Source organism: Martes martes (genome assembly GCF_963455335.1).
Source record: "Martes martes genome assembly, chromosome: 4".
NCBI classification, from domain to species: domain Eukaryota; kingdom Metazoa; phylum Chordata; class Mammalia; order Carnivora; family Mustelidae; genus Martes; species Martes martes.
The window spans coordinates 167194386-167218007 of NC_137891.1; the positions used below are offsets into that span (position 1 = coordinate 167194386).

At 52.3% G+C, this 23622-nt stretch overlaps 1 protein-coding gene across 1 annotated transcript in view; it reads right to left on the reverse strand.

Annotated features, from left to right (window-relative positions):
- The window catches only part of NHSL3 (NHS like 3), a 49632-nt gene extending 29326 nt beyond the window's left edge, over positions 1–20306 (reverse strand). Inside the window, exon 1 of the mRNA XM_080802970.1 lies at positions 20186–20306. Coding sequence (XP_080659096.1) covers positions 20186–20252 — 67 coding nt within the window. The 5' untranslated portion in view covers positions 20253–20306. The remainder of the gene's footprint in view (positions 1–20185) is intronic.
- Between the last annotated feature and the right edge of the window lie 3316 nt (positions 20307–23622).

The window sequence follows — 23622 nt, forward strand, 5'->3', positions numbered from 1 at the left end:
TGGACCAGGCATTGGGCCAGGCACAGGAACCACAATGGGCCCTGTCCTCATGTTCTCTCTGCCCAGCCCAGCACTGGCCTTAAGGACCCTTCCTCTCCCTCACTTGGCAAGTATCAAAGGAGAAGTGTTACAGGCAAGGCTGAAACACAGAGAAAGAGCGCCATGCAGGAACTTGGCCTGTTGGATAGTTTGGAAGCACTAGGTAGGGAGGAGAGAGGAAGGCAAACATACTCTGGCTTTTGGAAGGGGCGATCAGGAGAGGGATATAAGTCAGTCTTGTCCCCCCACCAACCCTTTCAAGCATCTCCTTCCCACAATTCACAGGGCCTAGTCGAAAATGAAAATGCAGGAACTTTTGTTCAAAAATTACTAAAATTTTTGGGCTCCTGGGTGGCTCAGTCAGTTAAACATCTGCTTTCAGCTCAGGTCGTGATCTGAGGGGTGCTAGGATCAGGCCTCTTAGGACTCTCTGCTCAGTGGGGAATCTGTTTCTCCCTCTCCCTCTGTCCCTCCCTCCCCCACTCTCGCTCTCTTTCTCTCTCTCTCAAATAAATAAATAAGATTACTTAAGATTTCTTTTCTTTTTTTTTTTAAGATTTTATTTATTTATCTGACAGAGAGAGACACTGCAAGAGAAGGAACACAAATAGGGGGAGTTGGGGAGAGAGAAGCAGGCCTCCTGCCAAGCAGGAAGCCTGATGCGGGCTCCATCCCAGGACCCTGGTATCATGACCTGAGCTGGAGGCAGATGCTTAATGACTGAGCCACCCAGGGGCCCCAAGGTTATTAAAATTTTCAAGAAGGCAGGGCATCTAGCGGGCTCAATAGGTGAAGCGTGAGACTCAATCTCAGGGTCATGAGTTTGAGGCCCGTGTTGGACCTAGAGCTTACTTTAAAAAAATTTCAAGGCAACAGCAGAGCATTCAACCAAGTGTGGGGCCTTTCTGAAATTAGGACCAGGGATGATTGGGCCTATGAAGTTGGCCCAGCCAGTAGTTCATATAATTCCTTAGCAAAAACTCCTCTCAAACCACAATCCCCCACCCAGGAATTCCTGGCTGGCTCATTGGTAGAGCATGCAACACTTGATCTCAGGGTCCTAACTTTTTTTTTTCTTTTTTTTTTTAGATTTTTATTTATTTATTTGACAGAGATTACAAGTAGGCAGAGAGGCAGGTAGAGAGAGAGGGTGGGGAAGCAGGCTCATTGCTGAGCAGAAAGCCCGATGCAGGGCTCGATCCCATCAGGGTCCTAACTTCAAGCCCACACTGGGCACAGAGTTTACTTAATTAAAAAAAAAAAAATTTTTTTTTTTTGAGGGGCACCTGACTGGCTCGGTCAGTAGAGGATGCAACTCTTGTTTTCAGGGTTGTGTGTTTGAGCCCCACATTAGATATAGAGATTACTTTAAAATACTATCTTTTTTAAAAAATTGAAAAAAAAAAATCCCTACAACCCCCAGGAGTCAGCTCAGAGATTGGGTCTCCTGATTTGGAAGTGGGGAAGGAAGGGAGTGGGGAGAGGTCAGGGTTATTTTCCCTTCTTCTAACTCCCAACAGCCAGACAGTCTCACCTCCCAACTCCAACCCGGACCACCCTGAGACCAGCAGCCCCAGCTTTCCCTCTTGTCCACTGGCCTAATGGACACACATACTTCGGAGACACCCAGAGAGGGCTAGCCTGGGAAGGGCTAGCCTGAAACCCTGCCCTCTAGATTCATGACTACTCAGCTCAGCTACCTTTTTTTGCTGGCCCCGTGGGCAGCTAAGGAAACAGAGTTTTCAGCAGCCCATGTCAGCAGGGCCCAAAGTCCATCCTGGAACGAAGCTGTCACCTGACCAGGCAGGAAGCTGCAGCTGTAAGGAGAGACCAGCAACAACCAGGCTTGAGGCAGCAGCCCCCAGACCCTCCAGCTTTGCCCCCTCTGTTTCTGGAAACCCCAGGGCCACCTTGATGTTGCCCCCAGACCCACCCAAGACTCCCCTCCCCCACCTCCCACTCCCAGGGAGACCTGCCTCCCGTGAGCTCCAGCTTTGTCCTCTACTGGGCCTGGTCTTCTCACAAACTCCAAACTGGGCAGCCAGGCTAAGGTGTGGCTGAGCCTCCCTCATTTTACAGGGAACACCAGGAAGAAAAAGAGCCTGTAAATCACACAGCCAAGGGTAGGAGCACCTGTGACTCCCCTCAGTTCTTCGACTAATTGGAGGGGCAGAAATTATAGTGCAAGGAGGGAGCAGTTCTGCAAAGCTGAGATATGGAGTGATTAATAGTGTTCCTATTCTGGGGTGCCCAGTGGCTCAGTCGGTTGAGTGTCTGCCTTTGGCTCAGGTCATGATCCCAGGGTCCTGATATCAAGTCCTGCATTAGGCTCCTTCTTTCTCTCTCTTTCTCTCCCAAATAATAATTTTTTTAATCCTGTAAAAAAAATTTTTTTTTAAATAGTATCCCTGGGGCGCCTGGGTGGCTCAGTGGGTTGAGCCGCTGCCTTCAGCTCAGGTCATGATCTCAGGGTCTTGGGATCGAGTCCCGCATCGGGCTCTCTGCTCAGCGGGGAGCCTGCTTCCCTCTCTCTCTCTCTGCCTGCCTCTCTGTCTACTGTGGTCTCTCTCTCTGTCAAATAAATAAATAAAAACTTAAAAAAAAAAAAATAGTGGGGCGCCTGGGTGGCTCAGTGGGTTAAAGCCTCTGCCTTCGGCTCAGGTCATGGTCTCAGGGTGCTGGGATCGAGCCCCGCATCGGGCTCTCTGCTCAGCAGGGAGCCTGCTTCCTCCTCTCTCTCTGCCTGCTTCTCTGCCTACTTGTCATCTCTCTCTATCAAATAAATAAATAAAATCTTTAAAAAAAAAAAATAGTATCCCTATTCCATGGATAAGACAGCCTAAGAAGAAGTAGAGTGACTTTGCTAGCAGTCACACAGTTAAAGTCCACCTCTAGGCAGAGGTGGACTTTAAAACTGGCTTGTGCTCATGTGTGTGTTTGTGGGTGTATGTGTTTCCTAACTGAGCTTTATGTCAAGCCTCCCTACCCGAGGCAAGCTGCTTTCAAGGGTAGACAGTGAAGACCCTGGAAAAAGAAAATAATTTTCCTGGGGCCTCCTAAATGTTCTGCTTAACTTTGAATGCACTTGTATGCATTTTTCTGGGGAAAGTTCCATAGCTTTAGCCAGATTCCCAAAGGGGTTCCTATTTCAGAATGAACTAAGAATCTGCTTTGATCCTTTTCAGTGGGAGGATAAGATAGAAGGAGGCCCCTGGCATGATGCCTTCCTCCCCTCTCCTCCCTAACGTAGGGGTGGGGGTGGGGGAGGTGTGCAGGTCCCTTCCACACTGTGGGGATTCCCTGGTCCCCTGTTCTGGCTGTTGGCATCTGAGGCAGCAGGGTTTTGTGTTGTTGGTTTTTGTTTTTTTTAAAGATTTTATTATTTATTTATTTGCTTGTTTGACCGAGAGAGAGAGAGAGAGAGAGAGAGAGATCACAAGTAGGCAGAGAGGCAGGCAGAGAGAGAGGGGGAAGCAGGCTCCCTGCTGAGCAGAGAGCCCAATGCTGGATCCCAGGACCCTGAGATCCTGACCTGAGTGGAAGGCAGAGGCTTAACCCACTGAGCTACCCAGGTACCCCATGAGGCCGCAGTTTAATATGTCAAACAACATCTGCTGAGGGCTTATGATCTTCCCAGCACCTCCAAGAATCGGGTGCTGAGCCTACTTGCACCCATTTTCCCTGCTGGGTTGAGAGGTGAAAAAGCACCCAGCGGGCTTGTGGTGGGTGCCGGGAATGAGTTGGAGCCTGGTGGGCTCCCAGCTCCGAGTTGGTGCCAGTTCCTGGGAGGCTGAGGAGCACAGGGGAGAGAGACAGAGAGAGAGACGGGAAAGGGAAGAGGAGAGGCGGGAGCAGGGGCACAAAAGAGAAAGGAGAAGTAGTTCTTGCCACTGTCCAGGCCCCAGTGCGGAACAAATTCTGATTCCCTTCCTTCTTTCAACAAACATCTCCTGAGCACCAGCTCTGTGCTCCAGGCTCCCAGACGGACTGTTATTCTGGGATCTGATTGTTCCTCTCTTAGCTGTACCCAGTGTACGAAAGTGGCTTTTGACCTTTTTCTTTTCTTTTTTTAAAACATTTTATTTATTCATTTGAGAGAACGAGACCATGAGAGGGGAGAAGTCCGAGGGAGAAGCAGACTCCCTGCTGAGCAGGGAGCCCGATGTGGGACTCGATCCCAGGACTCCAGGATCATAACCTGAGCCGAAGGCAGCCACTCAACCAACTGAGCCATACAGGTGCCCACTGACCTTTTCCTTTTAGTAGCAGAATTTTATTTTTCCCCTCAAACAAAAACCACCTGCCTTTTATCTGAGAGATAAAATGGATAAGAGCCATGTTTTCTACATATAAATTTAGTTTATACATCAACTTATAACTTTTACTTACCACAAAGTAAATCAGTGGGAACAGTGACAACACCGTGATGGACGAAAAATTTGAAACCCCAGTTATAAGTGATGGTTTGGGTTTTAGCTGAGAGAGCCAGCATTCCCTTTGTTTCTGTGGCAATTTGTTTTAATAGGTAATTAGAAAATACTGCATCCATAGACAAGCGAGGGGGGAATGATAAGAATTTTAACCACTCGGTAGAAATGTCAGGAGAAGCTTTGTTCTGAGGTCTGCCCGGAAAGGAGTTATCCAACCAGCCCATAATGACCCGTCAAAAGTTAGCCTAACCTGGTTCTCATCTCAGTCCTGCCACTAACTTGCTGGGTGTCCTGGGTTGAGACCCTTACTCTTTCTGGGCTCCAATTTCCCCATCTGAACTTCCCGGAAAGTAGTGAGTGTGTGGAGGTATTTGAGTGTGTTGGGGTGTGTGATGGGGGTGTAGTGCACATAAGCGGAAACTTCATTAGTCATCCTCGCCGCCTACCCCCATCCCGGCCCTGGGCATGAAGAAGGGTCCACAGAACCACTGACCTGCCCAAGTTCGAAGGCAGAGGCGGGTTGCCATGGAGACATGCTTTGTTTCCCAACTATCCGGCTGCCTGTGACAAACTCAAAAAACCCGACCAGATGGACACTGACCTAGGCCAAAAGGGCAGGGATTTCCTGACCCAAGATCCACAGGGCTTGCTGCTTTCCAAGGAGAAGGGTTCGGTTCTCAGTTCTCACCCCCAGAACAGTGGGATGACCAGCCCAGCCCCCCAGCTGATAAGGCTTCGTGTTGGGGGGCTGCCACGCGGGGCCCTCAAGGTGTTTGCAGATACCCACTCCACCAGTCCTGGGCAGCAAGCCGGGCCCTGTGCCCAAGGGCAGGGCTAGGAGGGAAACACCCACACTTGGGGCCTTCAAGAAGCTGGGAGTAGGGTCAAGATCTGTGGGCAGAGCTCCCTGCCCACGATCAGAGGGATGCAGTCGGATGTGGACTGTCGGAGAAACCTCCCACAATCCACACAGAGGCCTATACAAACACAGGCTGACACACCCACGTGCACACCCGTTCACCCGGGCATACCCAGTGATATGGACACACATACTAAAACACAAACTACATGTCGACATATCCAGATACCCATAAACACTCAGGCACACAGCCGACTGACGACTGAATGCACACAGACACGGGAACATATGGAAACACAAACTCATACACAGATGTATCACGCACATACACACACGTCTAACACACCCAAACACACAGAGACATGCTGATTCACACTCTCATACAAAGACACACAAATGACAAGTTCCCAGATGCACAGACCGTAATACACAGACATCTCCCGACACAAAAACACACACAGATACTCAGGGACACATAAACCAAAGAGAGCTAACCAGAAGGCCCATTACCCAAATACAGACACAAAGAGAAAAGCAGTTACATGCAGAAATGCAGACAGGCAAATACCTAACACAGATCCAGACACCGGGAAGAGAAGGGAGCCGGTACCTGGTGAGGGTCAGTTCTGTACAGTTTTAACTGTAGGATCCTTTAAAAATCCTTCCGACACTCTGTGAAGTTGGAAGCAGTATCCAGCTCCTTACAGAAGGGATAAGGTAGAGTGCGGATGCCACTAGAACACCCAAACAACAAGGCGGGAGGAAATAAGACATAAGATAAAATGTGAAAGGAGCTCTTCAGGGGCACCTGGGTGGCTCAGTTGTTAAGTGTCTGCCTTCAGCTCAGGTCAGGATCCCAGGGTCCTGGGATAGAGCCCCATGTCGGGCTCCCTCCTCGGTGGGAAGCCTGGTTCTCCTTCTCCCACTCCCCCTGCTTGTGTTCCCTCTCTCGCTGTCTCTCTCTCTCTCTGTCAAATAAATAAATAAAATCTTTCAATAAAAAAAAGAAAAGGAAAGTAGCTCTTCACCCACATTCCCCAGACTACCCACTCTTCAGGCTGGTGGGCAGTATATACATTTTCTATGAGTTTACATACAAGCATGTAAAGATACTACAAGTCTGAATGTTTTCCATAGAACCAGCTCAGAAAGGTTAAGAAATTTGATCAAGATCATACAGCTAACTCAGCGGCAGAATCAGGAGTTGGAGTTAGCTCTGGCTCACTCCAAAATGCTCTTTCTGCTGCCTCAGCCCGTGGACAACCACACGTTCACAGACAGATTCACAAAGGGGAGGCCCGGGCCCAGGGGCGGGGGGAGGGGCCGCACCTCTGGGCTGGAGAGGAAGAGAGGCCCAACAGGCTCTCTGCCGGATTGCTCTGGGTCTCTCGGTCCAGCTCCTCTGGCTACAGGCGTTGTCCCTGTAAATTTCTGTTAAGGAGCAGATGTATTTCCTGGGACGGGAACCTTTGAATCATTGACCCCAGGTGAGCACCACGCAGCTGACTCAGCGATCCACACACAGCTCCAACACCCAGACTATCACAACCCGCATCTACCAGGCTCCTGATCCCTCTCTCCCCCTCAATCCCTTCACCACAGGTCCCCGGGGAACCTTTCCTAAGGCTAAATCTGGACCTTGTCCTTCTGATGCTTAAATCCCTTTCTGTAGTCTCCAGCATGAAACCCAGCCTCTTAGACACTTAGAGCCCTTCACTCCCCAGCCCCAACCAGCCTCTCCCCATTTTTCCATTTGGCAAAGTACTTCTCCTCCTTGGGACCGGATCACATTCTTCTCTTGTTGAACCTTCCCCAACTTCCCCATGCAGAATCCCCTCCCTGCCTCCAGTCTCCACCACCACCCCTGCTCTCACTCCAGAGTCTGTCCGGCAGACATCCACCTCAAAACTTAAAATCAGGGGTGCCTGGGTGGCACAGTTGTTAAGCATCTGCCTTCGGCTCCGGTCATGATCCCAGGGTTCTCGGATCCCAGGGTTCTCGGATCGAGCCCTGCATCAGGCTTCCCTGCTTGGCAGGAAGCCTGCTTTACAAAAACAAACAAAACAAAACAAAACAAAAAAAACCCTTAAAATCATCACCACTGATAGACCGATTAACTTGCAGGACTTGCCCTAAAGGTGCATTTATATAATCATCTCCCTGCATCACTACAGCAGCCCTAGACAGATAAGAACTATTGTCCCCATATTACAGATGGTTAACTGCAGGCCCAGAGAGGTTAAGTCCCTGCCTTGCAGTCTGATTTTCTTGCAAGTCAGTCTTTGAACAAGGCACATACAATCCCATTAGGGCAAACATGTTCATCTCTGAATCTCGGGTCGCTGCACAGGCTTGGCACAGCAGGGAAGGGCTCAGTGAATGGTTGTTGAATGGGGCGCCCATCCATTTGCTGTCGCCCGGGTGGCAGAATAAGAGAAGATAGAAGAGAGGAGGATGATGGGGAGACTCTGGCAGGGGCCAGAGTCTAGGATTCCCCAACAAGTCACCGAAGGCAAGAGTTCCCTCAGGATCTGGCAGGGGCTGTCCCTGCAGCCCAGGGACATTGGCACAGACCGAGCAGGTGTCCTCTGGCTCCTCCACACGTCCCTTCAGTCAGGAGCTCTGAGTATTATTAAATATTTACTGTTTCCCACTCTTCTTAGCCTGGTGCCAGGCCCCGCCCGGAGAAGGGGACCAGAGAGCAGGGGATAGGGAACCGTTTACTGTTACTGATCACCTGCCAGGTGGCACAGAATTCTCCCCACAGACCTGCAGCTTGGGTGCTCAGCCCAATTTTTGCTCCCGGAGAGACGAGGATCAGAGGGGGAAGAGGCTGGTCCCAGATCACACAGCCAGCGAGCCAGGATCCGGAGTCAGGTGTGTGCACGTGTTCCTGGTGTCCTGTGCCCCACCCCCAGCTGGGAGGATGTGGGCCCGGCTCAGGCTCAGCGGAGACACAAGGAGGCCATTTTTGAGGTGGGGCTGCGGCTGGAAGACAGCCTGCCTGGCAGATTTTCTACAATAACAACAGCTTGCGTCTGTGCGGCACTTCCCCTTCCATTAGCTCACTCTGCCCTCCCCAACACCCCCTTGGGTGCCTCTTATTGCCTCCATTTGACGGATGAGGGATGGAAGCTCAGTGAGGTCAGGTGATTTTCTCAAGGTTGCACAGCCTGTGTGCATGGCAACTTTGGAACCCTAATCCTCCTGTGGGGTCTCTCTGCCTCTTCCACTTCCGCCCCCTTCCAGCGGGGCTCGTGTTGCCCCAAGGGAGCTCAGAATGACAAATGTGAGCTTCTGGCTCTAAGGGCAAAACTCTCTCCTAAGCCACAGGGCCGCACTCTTGCCCGGAAATGATTCCTCTGCTCTTTCTGATTTGTCCGCTTTTCAAGCTCCTATTCAGCCTGTAAGTGCCAACTCAAATGCTACCTTCTCTAGGAAGGCTTCCTAGATTGGCTTCCTTCATACAAACCTCTAATAGAGCAATTATCTCATTATAGTTAATTGCTTGTCTGTCTCCCTCACCAGACTGTGAGCTCCTGAAGGGCAAAGACAATGATTTTTCAAGTCTCTTCACTGCACCTGGCTCTGCTGTCTCAGTAAGCACTTGAATGAATGGAACGGCATCCTGGAGGCCTGGGCCTGGGGGAAGATGGTGGAGCATGGACAGAAATAGGAATATTAAGAAGACAACCTGGGGTCACCTGGGTGGCTCAGTCGTCAAGCGTCTGCCTTCGGCTCAGGTCATGATCCTGGGGTCCTGGGATCGAGCCCACATCATGCTCCCTGCTCCGTGGGAAGCCTGTCCTCCCTGTGCCATTCCCCCTGCTTGTGTTCCCTCTCTGACTGTGTCTCTCTCTGTCAAATAAATAAATAAATAAAATCTTAAAAGGAAAAGAGAGAGAACCTGGTGTTTGGGGAGGAAAAGGAAAGGATGAGATTTTGCTTTTGGTCATTTGGAGCCTAAGATGCCCAGTAGGTGGGAGCTGGGAGTGGGGTGGGAATGAAAACTGGGCAGAAAGAAAGGATATTAACAGTAACTGAGGGGCGCCTGGGTGGCTCAGGTCATGATCTCAGGGTCCTGGGATCGAGCCCCGCATTGCAGCAGGGAGCCTGCTTCCCTTTCTCTCTCTGCCTGCCTCTCTGCCTACTTATGATCTCTGTCTGTCAAATAAATAAATAAAATCATAATAACAAACAAACAAACAAAAGAAACAGTAACTGAGTGGCACCTGGCTGGCTCAGTCGATAGAGCATGCAACTCTTGATCTCAGGGTCATGAGTTCGAGGCTCGAGTTGGGTGTAGAGATGACTTAAATAAATAAAACTTAACAACAACAACTAACTGATACTTGCTATGTGCCAGACCCAGGGCTGAATGCATCATGGGCATTATCCCATTTGATCCCCAAGATGTAGGTAATACTAACCCATTGATGGAAGAGAAAGCTGAAACTCAGGGAATTAAATTAATTTATCCAAAGTCACACAGCTAGTAAAGGCCAGGTCCGTATGATGCCAAAGTCCATGCACTTTATCAGTTCTCTATACAGTAGACTAGAAAGGACTGAGCTTATAAACACATACGTTTACAGGGGTGGGAGTAGGAAGTCCAGAGGAGAGAGGGAGCTGTCCAAGAGATAGAAGGGAAACCAGCAGGGAGATGTTTCAGGACAAGAAAAGAGGTCCAAAGGGTCCGGTCAGCAGGATCTACTGTCTCTGAGAGATCAAGCTGGGTTGGGTGCAAGGTGTGGCAGCTGAGAGTCCACCTTCCAGACTGCTGGTTGTACGTGCATGGAGGAGTCAGTAAAGGGACCTGCTGAGTGGGAGGTGAGGAAGTGGAGGTGGTTGGCTGGGAAGAGGAAGAGAGAACCCAGAAAGACGGGAGCTCCCATAGGAGTTCTCTTATGGGTAGGAGGACTTAGGAGGGCAGGGCAAATAGGTTGGAGTGGCTTGGAAATATTGGGGAAGGGATGCAAGCAGGGGGGAAGAGGACAGGGCAGGCAGGTGAGCACTTAAGGCTGAGCCAGCCACTCAACACAAGGACACTCCCAGTCTCTTCCTGGACAGCCTGGACCCTGTCCCCCCTCCTCCTCCCCATCTCCACTTTGCAGGCCAAGCGATCTTACCTTCATTCCTCCTACCCTCTCCCTCTCCCACTCTGTCCCCCACCCCATGGCTCCCCTGAGTTTGCTCAGGACCAGCCACCCCCACCTCCAATCTGCTGTCTCACCCTCCCTGGCCTAGCCTGGTGAGGCAGGCAGGGAGGAGTTTCCAGGCAGGAAAGGGCTGAGTCACTCAGCCACACATCTGGTCTCAGATCTTGATACCCAGCTGGAAGGGGTAGGAAGGAAGAGGCTCCTCCCCCACAAGTTCTCCTGGCCAGTCCACGCATTGCCCGCTGGGAGGGGCCGGCTGGGAAAGGAGAGTCCCAGCTTTATTAACAACCAGAATTTCCTGGGCTGCTTCACCCACTCCAGAGGGCGGTCCTTTGCTTTTTGGACCACCTTTCAGGCTCAGAACAGCCCTGAAAAGTAGGGTTGCTCACCTCTATCTCACAGGTAAGACAACTCAGACACAGAGTGGCTTGGGTGAGGCCACATAGATTTGGAGAGCCCGTCAGTTGGTGTTCCCCTCTCATGATCTGGGCACACAGAAGGCAGTGGGGTTTGGAGATAGTGGGAAAAAAGAGGCCCAGGGGCTCCAGCATACCAGCGGGTGATCACTGCAAAATCTAGCCTGGGGCAGGCGTTGGCCCACGCTCCTGCTAAAATGGCCCTTTCCAGGGGTGCCTGGGTGGCTCAGTGGGTTAAGCCTCTGCCTTCGGATCAGGTCGTGATCTCAGGGTCCTGAGATTGAGCCCCGCATCGGGCTCCCTGCTCAGCTGGGAAGCCTACTTCTCTCTCTTCTCTCTGCCTGCCTCTCTGCCTACTTGTGATCTCTCTCTGTCAAATAAATAAATAAAAATCTTAAAAAAAAAAAAACACAAAAAAACCTCTTGTCTAAAAAGATAATAATAATAAAAAATAAAATGGCCCTTTCCTAGAGGCACCTGACTGGCTCAGTCGGAGGAACGTCCAACTCTTGATCTTGGGGTTGTGAGTTTGAGCCCCAGGTTGGGTATAGAAGTTACTAAAAAACAAACAAAAAACAAAAAAGCCTTAAAAATAAATAAATAAAATGGGCCCTTCCCAAAGTCCCAGTGGAGGGAAGACCCTCCTTTCTCCCATGCACCCTGCTCTGTCTGGCCGTGTTGTTGTTGGCTCAGCTCTGAGCAACACCTACCTCATTCCTCCGTGTCTTTCTTTTTTTTTTTTTTAATATTTTATTTATTTGACAGAGAGAAATCACAACTAGGCAGAGAGGCAGGCAGAGAGAGAGGAGGAAGCAGGCTCCCTGCGGAGCAGAGAGCCCGATGTGGGGCTCGATCCCAGGACCCTGAGATCATGACCTGAGCCGAAGGCAGAGGCTTTAACCCACTGAGCCACCGAGGTGCCCCTCCTCTGTGTCTTTCATCCTTTCTTCGCTGCTCCGCCATGCTGAGAGGAACAGCAAGAGACTTAGTTCCCGCCATTCTGCACTCTGCCCGGGCATAGTGTTCCCATTGTCCTGAGCAGAGAGGTATCCAGGTCCGGGGGGCAGGCGAGGGGATCGTGCCAGGCCTCTGCTCTTGTCCCAGCTGCTCAGAAGCTTTCTTTGGGGCGCAGGCTGCTCTTTCGGGCACATGCAGTGTGACCTTGGGCAGGTCACTTCCCCCTCCCAAATGGGGCTTTCCACTTCTGTTATCAGAAGAGCAGCCCCATCAGCATTCTTCCATAGACCCAGACCATCCCTGATATTGACTTTTAATTGATTTGATTGTATTTAATGTGGCTAGAGTCACAGTTGTGCCACTCGCTATGTGACCTTGGAGCAAATTTTTGGACTTCCCTATGTCTTTTCTTCTTCCTCTTTAAGATGGGAATAACATGGGGCACCTGGGTGGCTCAGTCGGTTAAGTGTCTGCCTTCTGCTCGGGTCATGATGTTGGGCTCTCTGCTCAGTGCAGAGCCTGCTTCTTCCTCTCCCTCTGCTCTCTCACCCAACTCTGCTCCTGCTTGCTCTCTCTCAAATAAATACATATTTTTTTTAATAAGATAAGGGGCGCCTGGGTGGTTCAGTGGGTTAAGCTTAACGACTGAGCCACCCAGGTGCCCTATTTATTTATTTTAAAGATTTTATTTGTATGTCATCTCTGCACCCAACATGGGGCTCGAACTCATAACCCTGAGATCAAGAGTCACATGTCCCTACACCAACTGAGCCAGCCAGGTGCCCCAAGTCAGGGTTGAAATTTAGATAATGACCAAAGCAGGGGCACCTGGGTGGCTCAGTCATTAAGTGTCTGCCTTCAGCTCAGGTCACGATCTCAGGGTCCTGGGATCAAGCCCCGCATTGGGCTCCCTGCTGGGCGGGAAGCCTGCTTCTCCTCCCACTCCCGCTGCTTGTGTTCCCTCTCTCTCTGTGTCTCTGTCAAATAAATAAATAAAATCTTGTAGATAACACCTAAAGCAGATACCGTATAGTCTTTACCAAAAAAAAAAAAAAAAAAGAAAGAAAGAAAGAAAGAAAGAAAGAAAAAGCTAGTATTGTTATTGAGGGATTTCTGGTTATAGAATGAATTCATGCTCAAAGAGAATTTGGGAAATGTAGAAAAGCACAAAGTCATCAATAAAAATCACCTGTAATTCCACCCAGAAGGACTTTTTTGTGGTAATTTTCTTCCACAGAGTAGAACTGCTGTCCCTCACCCTCCAGGGGACTGACCCATGTGCTTCAATGGACACTGAGCCTCATCTCCCTCACTGAGAGGGTGGACATGTTCTACATCTCCTGTGTCCCCTCTGGGCCTCAGTTTCCCTGTCTGGAAAGGAAGGGTAGAACTACTCAGGGAAGACAAATATGACCGCACAGACTAACTGCTGCCTCAAGGAAGTGGCTCCGAGTGTGTGCTTCAAGGATCCTGTCTGCCATGAATGCGGAAGGAATGGTGGTGTGTCCTCCTGTGGAGCCGCTCTGTGGGGTCTAAGAAATCCCTAAGAATCACTTCAGTTTTTAACATTGTAAGAACATTTCATATATTTTTTTTAAGATTTTTATTTATTTGACAGAGAGATCACAAGTAGGCAGAGCGGCAGGCAGAGAGAGAGAGGGAAGCAGCCTCCCTGCTGAGCAGAGAGCCTGAGGCAGGGCTCGATCCCAGGACTCTGAGATCATGACCCGAGTTGAAAGGCAGAAGCTTAATCCACTGAGCCACCCAGGTGCCCCCATTTCCTCTTCTCATTCTACTTCCTGTTCTAGATCCTGGCTTCCTCTGGGGAACTGGGGACAAAATCTGCTCCTCTTCTCCCACCACAGGCCTGTCCTCAGCAAACTTCCAAGGTCTAGTACCCGAATAGCTCCCACTGAACATTCTGCCTAGCTGAACCTTCTCTGTAGGGCGCAACTAGGACTCTCCTCAAGTCAGGTTCCAGATGGGGCGGGCTGGAGAGGGAGGAGAGTTTGCATTTTTCCTCACTTAAAAGGAAGCATGCAAATAGTATGCACACCAGCAGCCATTCCTCACCAGTCCGGGCTTGGATATTTGAATATTAAATGTTCTAGGCAGGGGCGCCTGGGTGGCTCAGTGGGTTAAGCCTCTACCTTTCAGCTCAGGTCATGGTCCCAGGGTCCTGGGATTGAGCCCCTCATCAGGCTCTCTGCTCAGCAGGGGACCTGCTTCTCCCTCTCCCTCTGCCTGCCTCTCTGCCTACTTGTGATCTCTCTCTGTCAAATAAATAAATAAATAAATGTTCTAAGTAAATGAAGGCATTACCAATAGCTGCCACTTTGGTTTTTTGAGACAATAGGGCCTGAGTGGATGGGCCCAGGGTCAATCTAGCTCTCCTGGCTCTTGAGAAAGGACAGGGCCTAAAACAGTCAAGTGAAAGATTTAAAATTGGCTTCGGGGGGGGGCGGCCTGGGTGGCTCAGTGGGTTAAGCCTCTGCCTTCGGCTCAGGTCATGATCCCAGGGTTCTGGAATCAAGCCCCGCATCGGGCTCTCTGCTCAGCGGGAAGCCTGCTTCCTCCTCTCTCTCTGCCTGCCTCTCTGCCTACTTGTAATCTCTATGTATCAAATAAATAAATAAAATCTTTTTTAAAAAATTGGCTTCAGGGGGTGCCTGGGTGGCTCAGTTGGTTAAGTGGCTGCCTTGCACTCAGGTCATGATCCCAGAGTCCTGGGATCGAGACCCCCACGTGAGACTTCCGGCTCAGCATAGAGCCTGCTTCTCCCTCCTCTCCCTCTACCTACTACTCTGCCTGCTTGTGCGCTCGCGCGCGCGCTCTCTCTCTCTCTCTCTCTCTCTCTCTCTGTTAAATAAATAAATAATTTTTTAAAAGAACATATACGGGGCGCCTGGGTGGCTCAGTGGGTTAAAGCCTCTGCCTTCGGCTCAGGTCATGATCTCAGGGTCCTGGGATCGAGCCCCGCATCGGGCTCTCTGCTCAGCGGGGAGCCTGCCTCCCCGTCTCTCTCTGCCTGTCTCTCTGCCTACTTGTGATCTCTGTCAAATAAATAAATAAAATCTTTAAAAAAAATAAAAAATAAAAAAAAAAATAAAAAATAAAAAAAAATAAAAGAACATATACAAAAAATAATAAATAAATAAAACTGGCTTTAGGGCGCCTGGGTGGCTCAGTCGTTAAGTGTCTGTCTTCAGCTCAGGTCATGATCCCAGAGTCCTGGGATTGAGCCTTGCCTTAGGCTCCCTGGGGCTTTAGTTCTGGTTTGAGGGCTATGTGAGGCTTTAGTTCTGGTTTGAGGGCTATGTGAGGGGGACCTGAACTCAGTAAGGGAACAGAGACCCAGAAAGAGCTAGAGACTCTCTAGGGAGAGGGATGGGCTCAGTCATGGGGGAGGGGGCCTCTATAAAAGATATGGGGATTCAGTGATGAGGAGGGTGCTAGAGAGGGGGAGGAAGGGAGAGAGTTTACACAAGAGAAGTCTCAGGAATCTGCCCAGTCATCCCAATGCCTATCCTTTTCTCTCCCTCCCAGTTCTGGAAGCTTGCCAAAGACTGTAACCTGAGGGGCAAAGAGAGGCGCTCCTCCAGATCCCTGGGTAGGGCCGTTCCAGGATTCCAAATGCCTTGCTGGAAGTTGCGTCCAGCCTACAGGACTCCAGAGGTGGGAGGAAGCTGCCAGGTAAGTCTCCCTTGACCTCCATAGCCCCAGGCCAGACCTAGACTGCAGAGAGGGCTCACTCCCAGCCCTGGCTTCCTAGCCCCTAAAGTCCTCACCGCTCAGGACTATGCTGTTGCCTGAGTCTTACTGAGTCCTTTCTCAGCAAACACAGGTCTCCAGTTTCCCTCCAACTGTTGGGAGGAGTGCCTGACACCAAGATGCCCAGCCATGTCCCTCACAGTCATGTTGACTACAGACCCCAGGATAGGCTCAGGTACCTGAGGTGAGTTAGGAAGGGATCATTGAGTTCATGTCCCTAGAGCCTATTTACCCATTTCTTTTACTTCATGCCCTTACTGAAACTGTCCTCTCACTGAACCCCAATCCTCTCACTGAGCCTCACCCCGTCACTAAGCCAATATTCCTCTCATTGAGCCCCCATCCCCTGAGACCCCATCCCCCTCACTGGGCTCCAATCTCCGAGCCCCTGTCTCTTCGTTGAGCCCCATCCCCCTCACTGAGCCCAACCCCCTCAGTAGTCCCCATCCCCCTCACTGAGCCCCACCCCCTCACTGAGCCCCACCTGCTGGCTGACTTCCTATCTCCCTAATCTAAACCTTGTTTGTAAACCTCCAGTTCCCAGATGAGACATCTGAAACTGTAGCACTGGGACCAGTGCTGTGTTCACCCTGTCTCTGGCCACAGCCATACCGGCCACATCCTGTCTCCATCAAGGCCCTGGGGCACTGGTCATGAGGTGGAGAACTAGAGGCAAAGGGATCAGTAATAGCCCGGAAGGAGAGCCCAGCCAGGGGCCTTCTTGGTCAGCTTCCATAGTGGCTCTGGGCCTGCTCTGCCGGTGGAATGGATGTTGAGAAGATGCTGCAGGCAGAGAGGCAGCTCCGTGCCCTACTCTTCCCCTCCTCCCCCCTGCAACCCCAATAGCCAAGACCAAGGCAAGGGCTGGAACACAAGAGTGGCATTGGTCCCTCCCTGATCCCCTGAACAAGAGCTGCACTGTGCACACCCCTCCCATTCCCCCACCCCGCCCCTCAGGCCGGCCACCCATGGAGACCGGAAACAGAAGGACACCCGGGCAGCGGGCAGCGAGGAGCAAGGGAGACAGGCTTTGAGTTCCAGGGTCAGGGATACAGTTAGACCTGCAGGCAGAGAGAGGCTGTGTGCTCACACCCCTGAGTCTGGAGGGGCAGGGGAGACCAGCAGGTGTGCTAGACATCTCGGGGGACACACGGAAGCTGACCCGTGTGAGAGAGACCCAAGCCCACAGCCATAGAAGCAGGGAGACTGACGGATTCTGGAAGTAAAGATGACTCTGAAGTACCCTGGACAAGGATGCAGGGTTCCCAGCCCCACCCCACCCCCACCCCACCCACCCCCCTGCACAGCCCCTGGATTGACTTCATTCACTTGACCATCAATGGAGTCACGGCAACTCACCTCTGCCAGCCCCATGTTGGACAGTAGGGGGAAAGAAATGAACAGGCACTGTCCCAGGCACAGCTTCATGGAAGCAGCAGAACCCTGGGTCTGGGTTTAATGGAGTTGCTGATGCTCTAAAGGACTGCCTTGCCCATAGTCCTAGTTTCTAGGGGTTTCTTAGGTCACCGGACTCTGAACGGAGTGACCTAAATGTGCTGCCACTAAGTGGACCAGAGGTGGGCCTGGGCCCTCACTCAGCTGACCACCTGAAGTGGTCTGGCTGAAACTGCCCTCCAGGAATCAGATTCACTGATTCGGGGAGGAAGGGAGCCCCCCAGAGAAAGCTGTGAGTGGGATCATTTCACCAGGAGCGAAGCACAGCAATGACTCGGGGCAGGGAGGACGGCATAAGAGCAGCAGTGGAAGCCCAGAAGGACGCAGCCTCTGCTACCAGCAGAGTCAGATGTGGGAGCGTTGGACACCTGCCGCCAGGGCAAAGACTGGAAGTCTGGGTCACTGGACCTGTTCTGCTTCCTGACCACCCATGGGGACGCTGTGAGGCCTGGAGATGAGGGGTGCCGTCGTCCCAGTCTTCCTCACTTTCCCACACAGCTTGACCACAAGTCTGGCGCCTCAAGCACCTGCATAAGCTTTCTCTGGGGCTTGTCCTCCAGAGGAGCCAAAGGAACATGGTCTCTCACATCCCTGCCTTTCTGGCCTCCTCCCAGCCAAGCCAGCTGTGAGATACAGAGGGAGCCACATATGGTAGCAAGAGCCCTGGACTTGAGTCCAGAGATGAGATTCAAGCACATAGCCCCCCATCAGTCATGGGAGTGATGCCCACTGCCCCAGAGGCTGCTGGGAGAATGACATGAGATGGTGGATGACAAGAGGCTGCTGTGGCCTCCCCCCGGGGTCCCACCCTTCATGCTCCCTCTGGACCCTCGTCCCATTTTCACTGCTTCCATCCCTACTCCAGAAAGGCACCCAGGACTTCCATCCATCTGGGAACCCTGGCTCCAACCAGACTCCCTCAGGCTAGGTTGGGGGCTCTAGCCACCTTCCCAGGAGCCCAGGTGGGAATCTGATCTAAAAGAGGAGGTTCCAGGGGTGCCTGGGTGGCTCAGTCGGTTAAGCGTCTGTCTTGGGCTCAAGTCATGATCCCGGGGTCCTGGGATTGAGCCCCACATCAGGCTCCCTGCTCAGCGGGGAGGCTGCTTCTGCCTTTCCTTCTGTCCCTGCTTGCGTACTCTCTCGCTCTGTCAAATAAATAAATAAAATCTTTGTTAAAAATTTAAAAAAATAAAAATAATAATATAAGAGGAGCCTCTGGGGGTTAATGGCATTGTGGAATTTCAAACACTTGTGACCAGCCAGTGGGGAGACCACTCAAGCCTGGGCCTACTTAGTCACATTTTCTGTCAACCCAGTGCCTCAGTCCAGAGGAAGGGGCCCCAGGCAGGGAGCCGGACTCTGGTTATAACAGGAAGTCCTATCAGGCTGTCCTTGGGGCTCACATGAGACTGTGTCACCTCAGCTCTTGTTGTGTTGCTGCTAGGGAACTGTCTCGAGTCACCTTTCCTCATTTCTACCCATATCTCATCATCTTTCTACCTTTCATTTGAGGACTAGTGGCCAGTCACCCCCAACTCCAACTGTCCCTAGTAACATGCGCTCTAGAGCTGAAGAGACTTGGGTTCAAATCCTGTCTTACCTGCTTCCTGACTGCGTGACCCTGGACAAGCTGCCTCACCCCCCTGAGCAAGACAGGAGTGAATAAAATGACAGCATGAGGGGCATCTGGGTGGCGCGGTCGGTTTAGGGTCCGACTCTTGGTTTTGGCTCAGGTGGTGATCTCAGGGTTGTGAGATCAAGCCCCGTGCCAGGCTCCACACTCAGCTCTGAGTCTGCTTAAGATTCTCTCTACCTCTCCCTCTGCCCCCTGCCCCCCTGCCCCCTGCTTGTGCTCTCTTTCTAAAATAAAAACATCAACTTTAAAAACTCTTCTAAAATGACATCACGGGAAGGGCCAAGCAAGTGGCTGGAGGGTTCCCTGAACATCAGTTCTCTTTCTCCTTGCCAGGTCTAGGGCCCTGGGCTGAGGCCATCCATTCACGGGGCTGGAGGTGGCCACGGGTCCTACCCTGAGCTTTAGGAGTCACGGATTAAACATATGTGCCCACTGTGTGACCTCCAGCAGGTCACTGCCATACTTTGAGCCTGTCAAGTGACGTTCCATAGAACATGCATTGCTGGGGTTTGGTCCCCCTCCTCTGGTCACAGCAGGCTGACTGAAAGAAAGGACTGAGACTCCCCTTGGGTGGGAGGAGGGCAAACTGGGGAAGAGGAGGACTGCCCTTTAAGGCAGGAGGCTGGAGGGGACAGAGACAGCAGGGAGGTGAGTCACCAGGAAGTGACTGTTCTGAAGGCTGGGGCAGGCTTTCTGCATCCATGGGTCACCCTCAGCTGGTGGGGTCTGCCCCATGGAGGTTCTCCAAGGCTCACACCTACTCTGAGCAGACTCTGCTAGCAACACACATACTTGTCCATGTGGTCACACAAAGGAACTCTGGAAACACAGACACCTTCCCACACTCCTATACAGTCAGGGACGTCCACAGTCATCGACACAAAGACACACTCAGAGACGTCTGTGAACGCAGCCTCACGCATTTTACACTCAAGTATACTCACACACAAAGGCACATATTCCGATATAGTCACACACACTTGTGTACACGACATCCACAGACACAACAGCAAACGCACAGACGCACACACTTGTACCCTCAGGTGCATTCACACAGACGCCAAAAGGAACACACTCAGACACAACCATACACACACTCCTGCCCAGCCAAGGCCATCCACCCAGACAGACACAGACACATTCCTGCCCACCAGCTTGCACACTTGAGTACTTCCTCACAGTCAAAGGCACGCAGTTATGGCGTACCCACTCCTGTGTACGCTGGAACATTCGGACAACCTCACGGATACACACACGCCTGTACGGTCAGGTACACGCACACACAGCCTCTCCCACCCACCCCTGCGGCCATGCCCCAGTCTGCAGCCGGCCGGGCTCAGCCCTCTCTCCCCACCCACTTCCCACTGTCCTCCGGGGCCTCTGGGGCCTCCCTCCGGGGCTGGGGGAGGGGTAAGGGTAGGGGGCGGGGCGCGCCCTTGCTGATGTGGCAACAACGCGCTCACCTGCGGGCTGGCGGCGCCCTGGCCCAGGAAGGCTTAAAGGAGCGGGAATCCCGAGCGCTGGCCTCATCAGTTCTCTGCCTTGTTCTCAGACGGGGAAAGTGAGGCCCACAGAGGGGGTCCGATGGTGAATGGGACTTGAACTCAGGACTGGAGTGCCAGGAGCGGCGTGGAGAGGGGATGCTCCTGCTGGGAACCGGGAAACCGGGAAGACTGGGCTCCAGGCCTTTCTTGTGCCTGCTCTGGCCGGCTGCCTGTCCGACCTGCCAGTCCTCAGTGTTCCCAGTCTCCCCAGGAGGCACTCCCATCCTCTGGCACGAAGGCGCCACAGAGGCAAGCCAGAGACCTGGACATGTGACACATGCACGCACGCGCAGTCCCTGCTCCCTGGCACGTTTCTCTCTTAGTGTTTTCGGACTGGGGTAGGAGGTGGCCTGTGTAGGGTGAAACCCAGCTCTGCTCCTTCCCAGCTCTGTGACTCAGGGCAAGTCCCTTGCTGCCTGAGCCTCAGCTCACTCAGCTATAAATGGGGTGGTGGTCTCCCAAGATTGGATTGGTGAGGGAATGAAGGAAAAAAAAAGCCCCAAGCCAGCTCACCCCTTGCTGGAGCCTCTCTGATTCTGCTGCTTCCAGGGGCTTCTGCACGTGAGTCTCTGGTAGTGTGGGCCGCTCTTGGGGTTTCCTGCTGCTCCCAGAGTCCTGGCAGCCCCACCCAGCCCTGGTGGGAGGAGGACCTGGCTGGTGGGCAGGTGGCAGGGGTAGAGAGGGGTCCGGGAGAGACAGCCAGACCCCTGGAGCCACCAGTCTGATGGGGAAATCCAGCTCAGCCTTGCCCCCGGAGTACCCAGCTTAGTCAAACCCATTCTGACCTTGGGTCCCCAAGGCCAGTTAGTGGGGGAGATAAAGGCCTTGCCCCAAGGATTCTGAGTCTGATATGGGAGACTATTCCAAGAGCGCTGAGGCTGGTGGGGAAGAGACTCCCCGGCCCAGGCCCCCAAACTAGTTGGGGGCATATAACACTTCCCTTGGCATTCCCAGGCTGATGGGAGCAGTTGGCCAGCCCCTGAGGGGCGACCGGGCAGATAAGGAGATATAATACTGTTCTCAGGGACCTCGAGTCACAAAAGAAGAGAATAAATGTGTACCTAGGACACAAAGGTCCATAAACACACAGAAGCAGAAATGAGCAAGGGATGAATTCAGCCTTTTGCATGTGACTCTCTGCGACTGTGTGTGCGTGTGATCCTGTGTGTGACTTGCCTCTGAGTGTGTGCTTCTGTTTCTGTGACTGTGCATATGCCCCAGGGCTGAGGCTGCTGAGGCGGCTCTGGGAGCGGAGCCGGCTGGGTCCATCGCTCATTCACAGGACACGCGTTTACTGAGCATGCACTTTGTGCCAGTCACTGGGTTGGGCCCTGTGACACCATGGAGCCCTCAGTAGGGCGTGGCTCCTGCTTTCAGGGCACCACTGTGTAATGGGGCTGGATGAAGCCCTTAAACAAGAAATTCCCTTTATGCTGTGACCTGTTTAGAGGAAGTACGGGAGGCCGTACTTAGGGGAGGGGGATGTCCTAGAAGATAGGATATTTAAGCTGTGCCCTGAGTAACAGGCTTTAGGGCTGGGAAAGGGTGTGCAGGTAGAGTGAACAGCATATTCGAAGGCTGCCGACCTGGGGAGAGAGACCTAAGGACAGTTTTTTTTGGAAGAGGTGACAGCATGGGTTTTAGAATAGGTAGGCAGGCAAGAGGCAGGTCCTAGCTTTAGGGTGAGGGGTGGGGTTGGGTGTAGTGGGAAGAGTTTGGAGAAGTTTTCTGGCCAGAGCTTGCACCTGGGGACGGAAGGACAGTGTCCCCAGGAACCTGGGGGTCTGAAGGTGATGGAGCAACTTCAGCGAGGACAGGGGAGGCTCCTGGGTGGTGGGTTGAGGGATGAGCTCCTAGAGGGGCTTCTGGGCTGTGCTGGGGGAGAGAGAGAGCGCGCCAGGGAGGCGGGGGGAGCCTGGGAAAAGCCCCCAGTGAATTCTCAGCCTGGAAGGGGAATGTGACAACAGCTTTCTCACAGGGTAGAGGTAAGGATTACAGTAAGTACACTTTCCCAAGTCGCTCTCAGTGAGCTCTCCAGAAACTCACTTGTCGCAAGAACTTTATTGTCTTACTTTCCCTTTTAAAGCTGAGGAAGCGGATTCAGAGAGGGCCAAGGTTGCAGAGCGCGGCGTGAGAGTGAGCGGGCTGGAGTGGATTGGACCCTGGTCTGAGTCTAAACCTGGCTGCTTCCCTTGAGTCCCACAGCCTCCAGCAAGCAAACACGCCTCTTGAGTCGGTCACTGCTGGCTCCCGGTGGATCTGGTGCTATAACTATTATTACTGTTTATTACTAATTATGACTGTGATGCCGAAGACATCGTTGGTTCAGCTGGGGTTCAGACCTCCCTGTCGCCCGCGTGTCTTCCTCCCCCAGAACTCCGGGCCCAGGCGGCCCCGCGCGGCGACCGTGGGAACAGCCACCCCCCAGGAGCGGGGGCTGTGTGGTGGCGCCCCCTGGAGGTAGCTGTCGGAATTGCCTCGAGAACCCGACCACCCAACGCTGGGTCCTGCGCGGGCGCTCAGCACCCCTCCGGGCCAAAAACCCCCAGACAGCGGCCACGGCAGGCAGGGAGGGAGGAGGAAATAAAGAGGAGAACATTTATTAAACCACTCTTGTATACTGGGCAAGGTGCTGGGCATTCCCTCTGCATTTTCTTGTGGAATACCCACTCATCCTCATTTCCCAGCCGTGGAAGCTGAGGTTCAGGGAAGTTAAAACAGCCCAGCCATGCAGAACTGGATTTGAACCCAAGTCTGCACCATGCCTGGGCCACTCCTGGGTAGGTGTGAGGAGGAAAAGGCCACCGGACACTCACTAGACTATAAGATAAGCCTCTGGGGATGCCTAGGTGGCTCAGTTGTTGGGTGTCTGCCTTCGGCTCAGGTCATGGTCTCAGGGTCCTGGGATCGAGTCCCATATCGAGCTCCCTGCTCAGTGGTGAGCCTGCTGCTACCCCTGCTTGTGTGCTCGCTCCCTCTCATTCATAAATAAATAAATAGATAGATAAATAAATTATCTTTTAGAATGCATCAGGTACTTGACAATGCTTTCTATGTTCCTAGTTCATCCTCACAACAAACCTAGGAGGTTAAAAGTGTCATCTGATTTTACCGAGAACAATGAGGTAGAGTGCCCTCCCTAAGGTCACAAGGTGACTAATTGCAGAGGGAGTTTTAGGCTTGGATTTGTACCCTGGCTCCCTTGAAGCAGCGGGCTCTTCCTATCCTCCTTCCGCCTCTAGATGGGAGCTCTTGGCACACAGAAATGCAGCAGAATGGCCTCTACCTGCACCAGTAATAATGAGGAATGTGCTACCCTCAGCGTTTGGAGCAAGTTCACTCCACTCACTCATGTG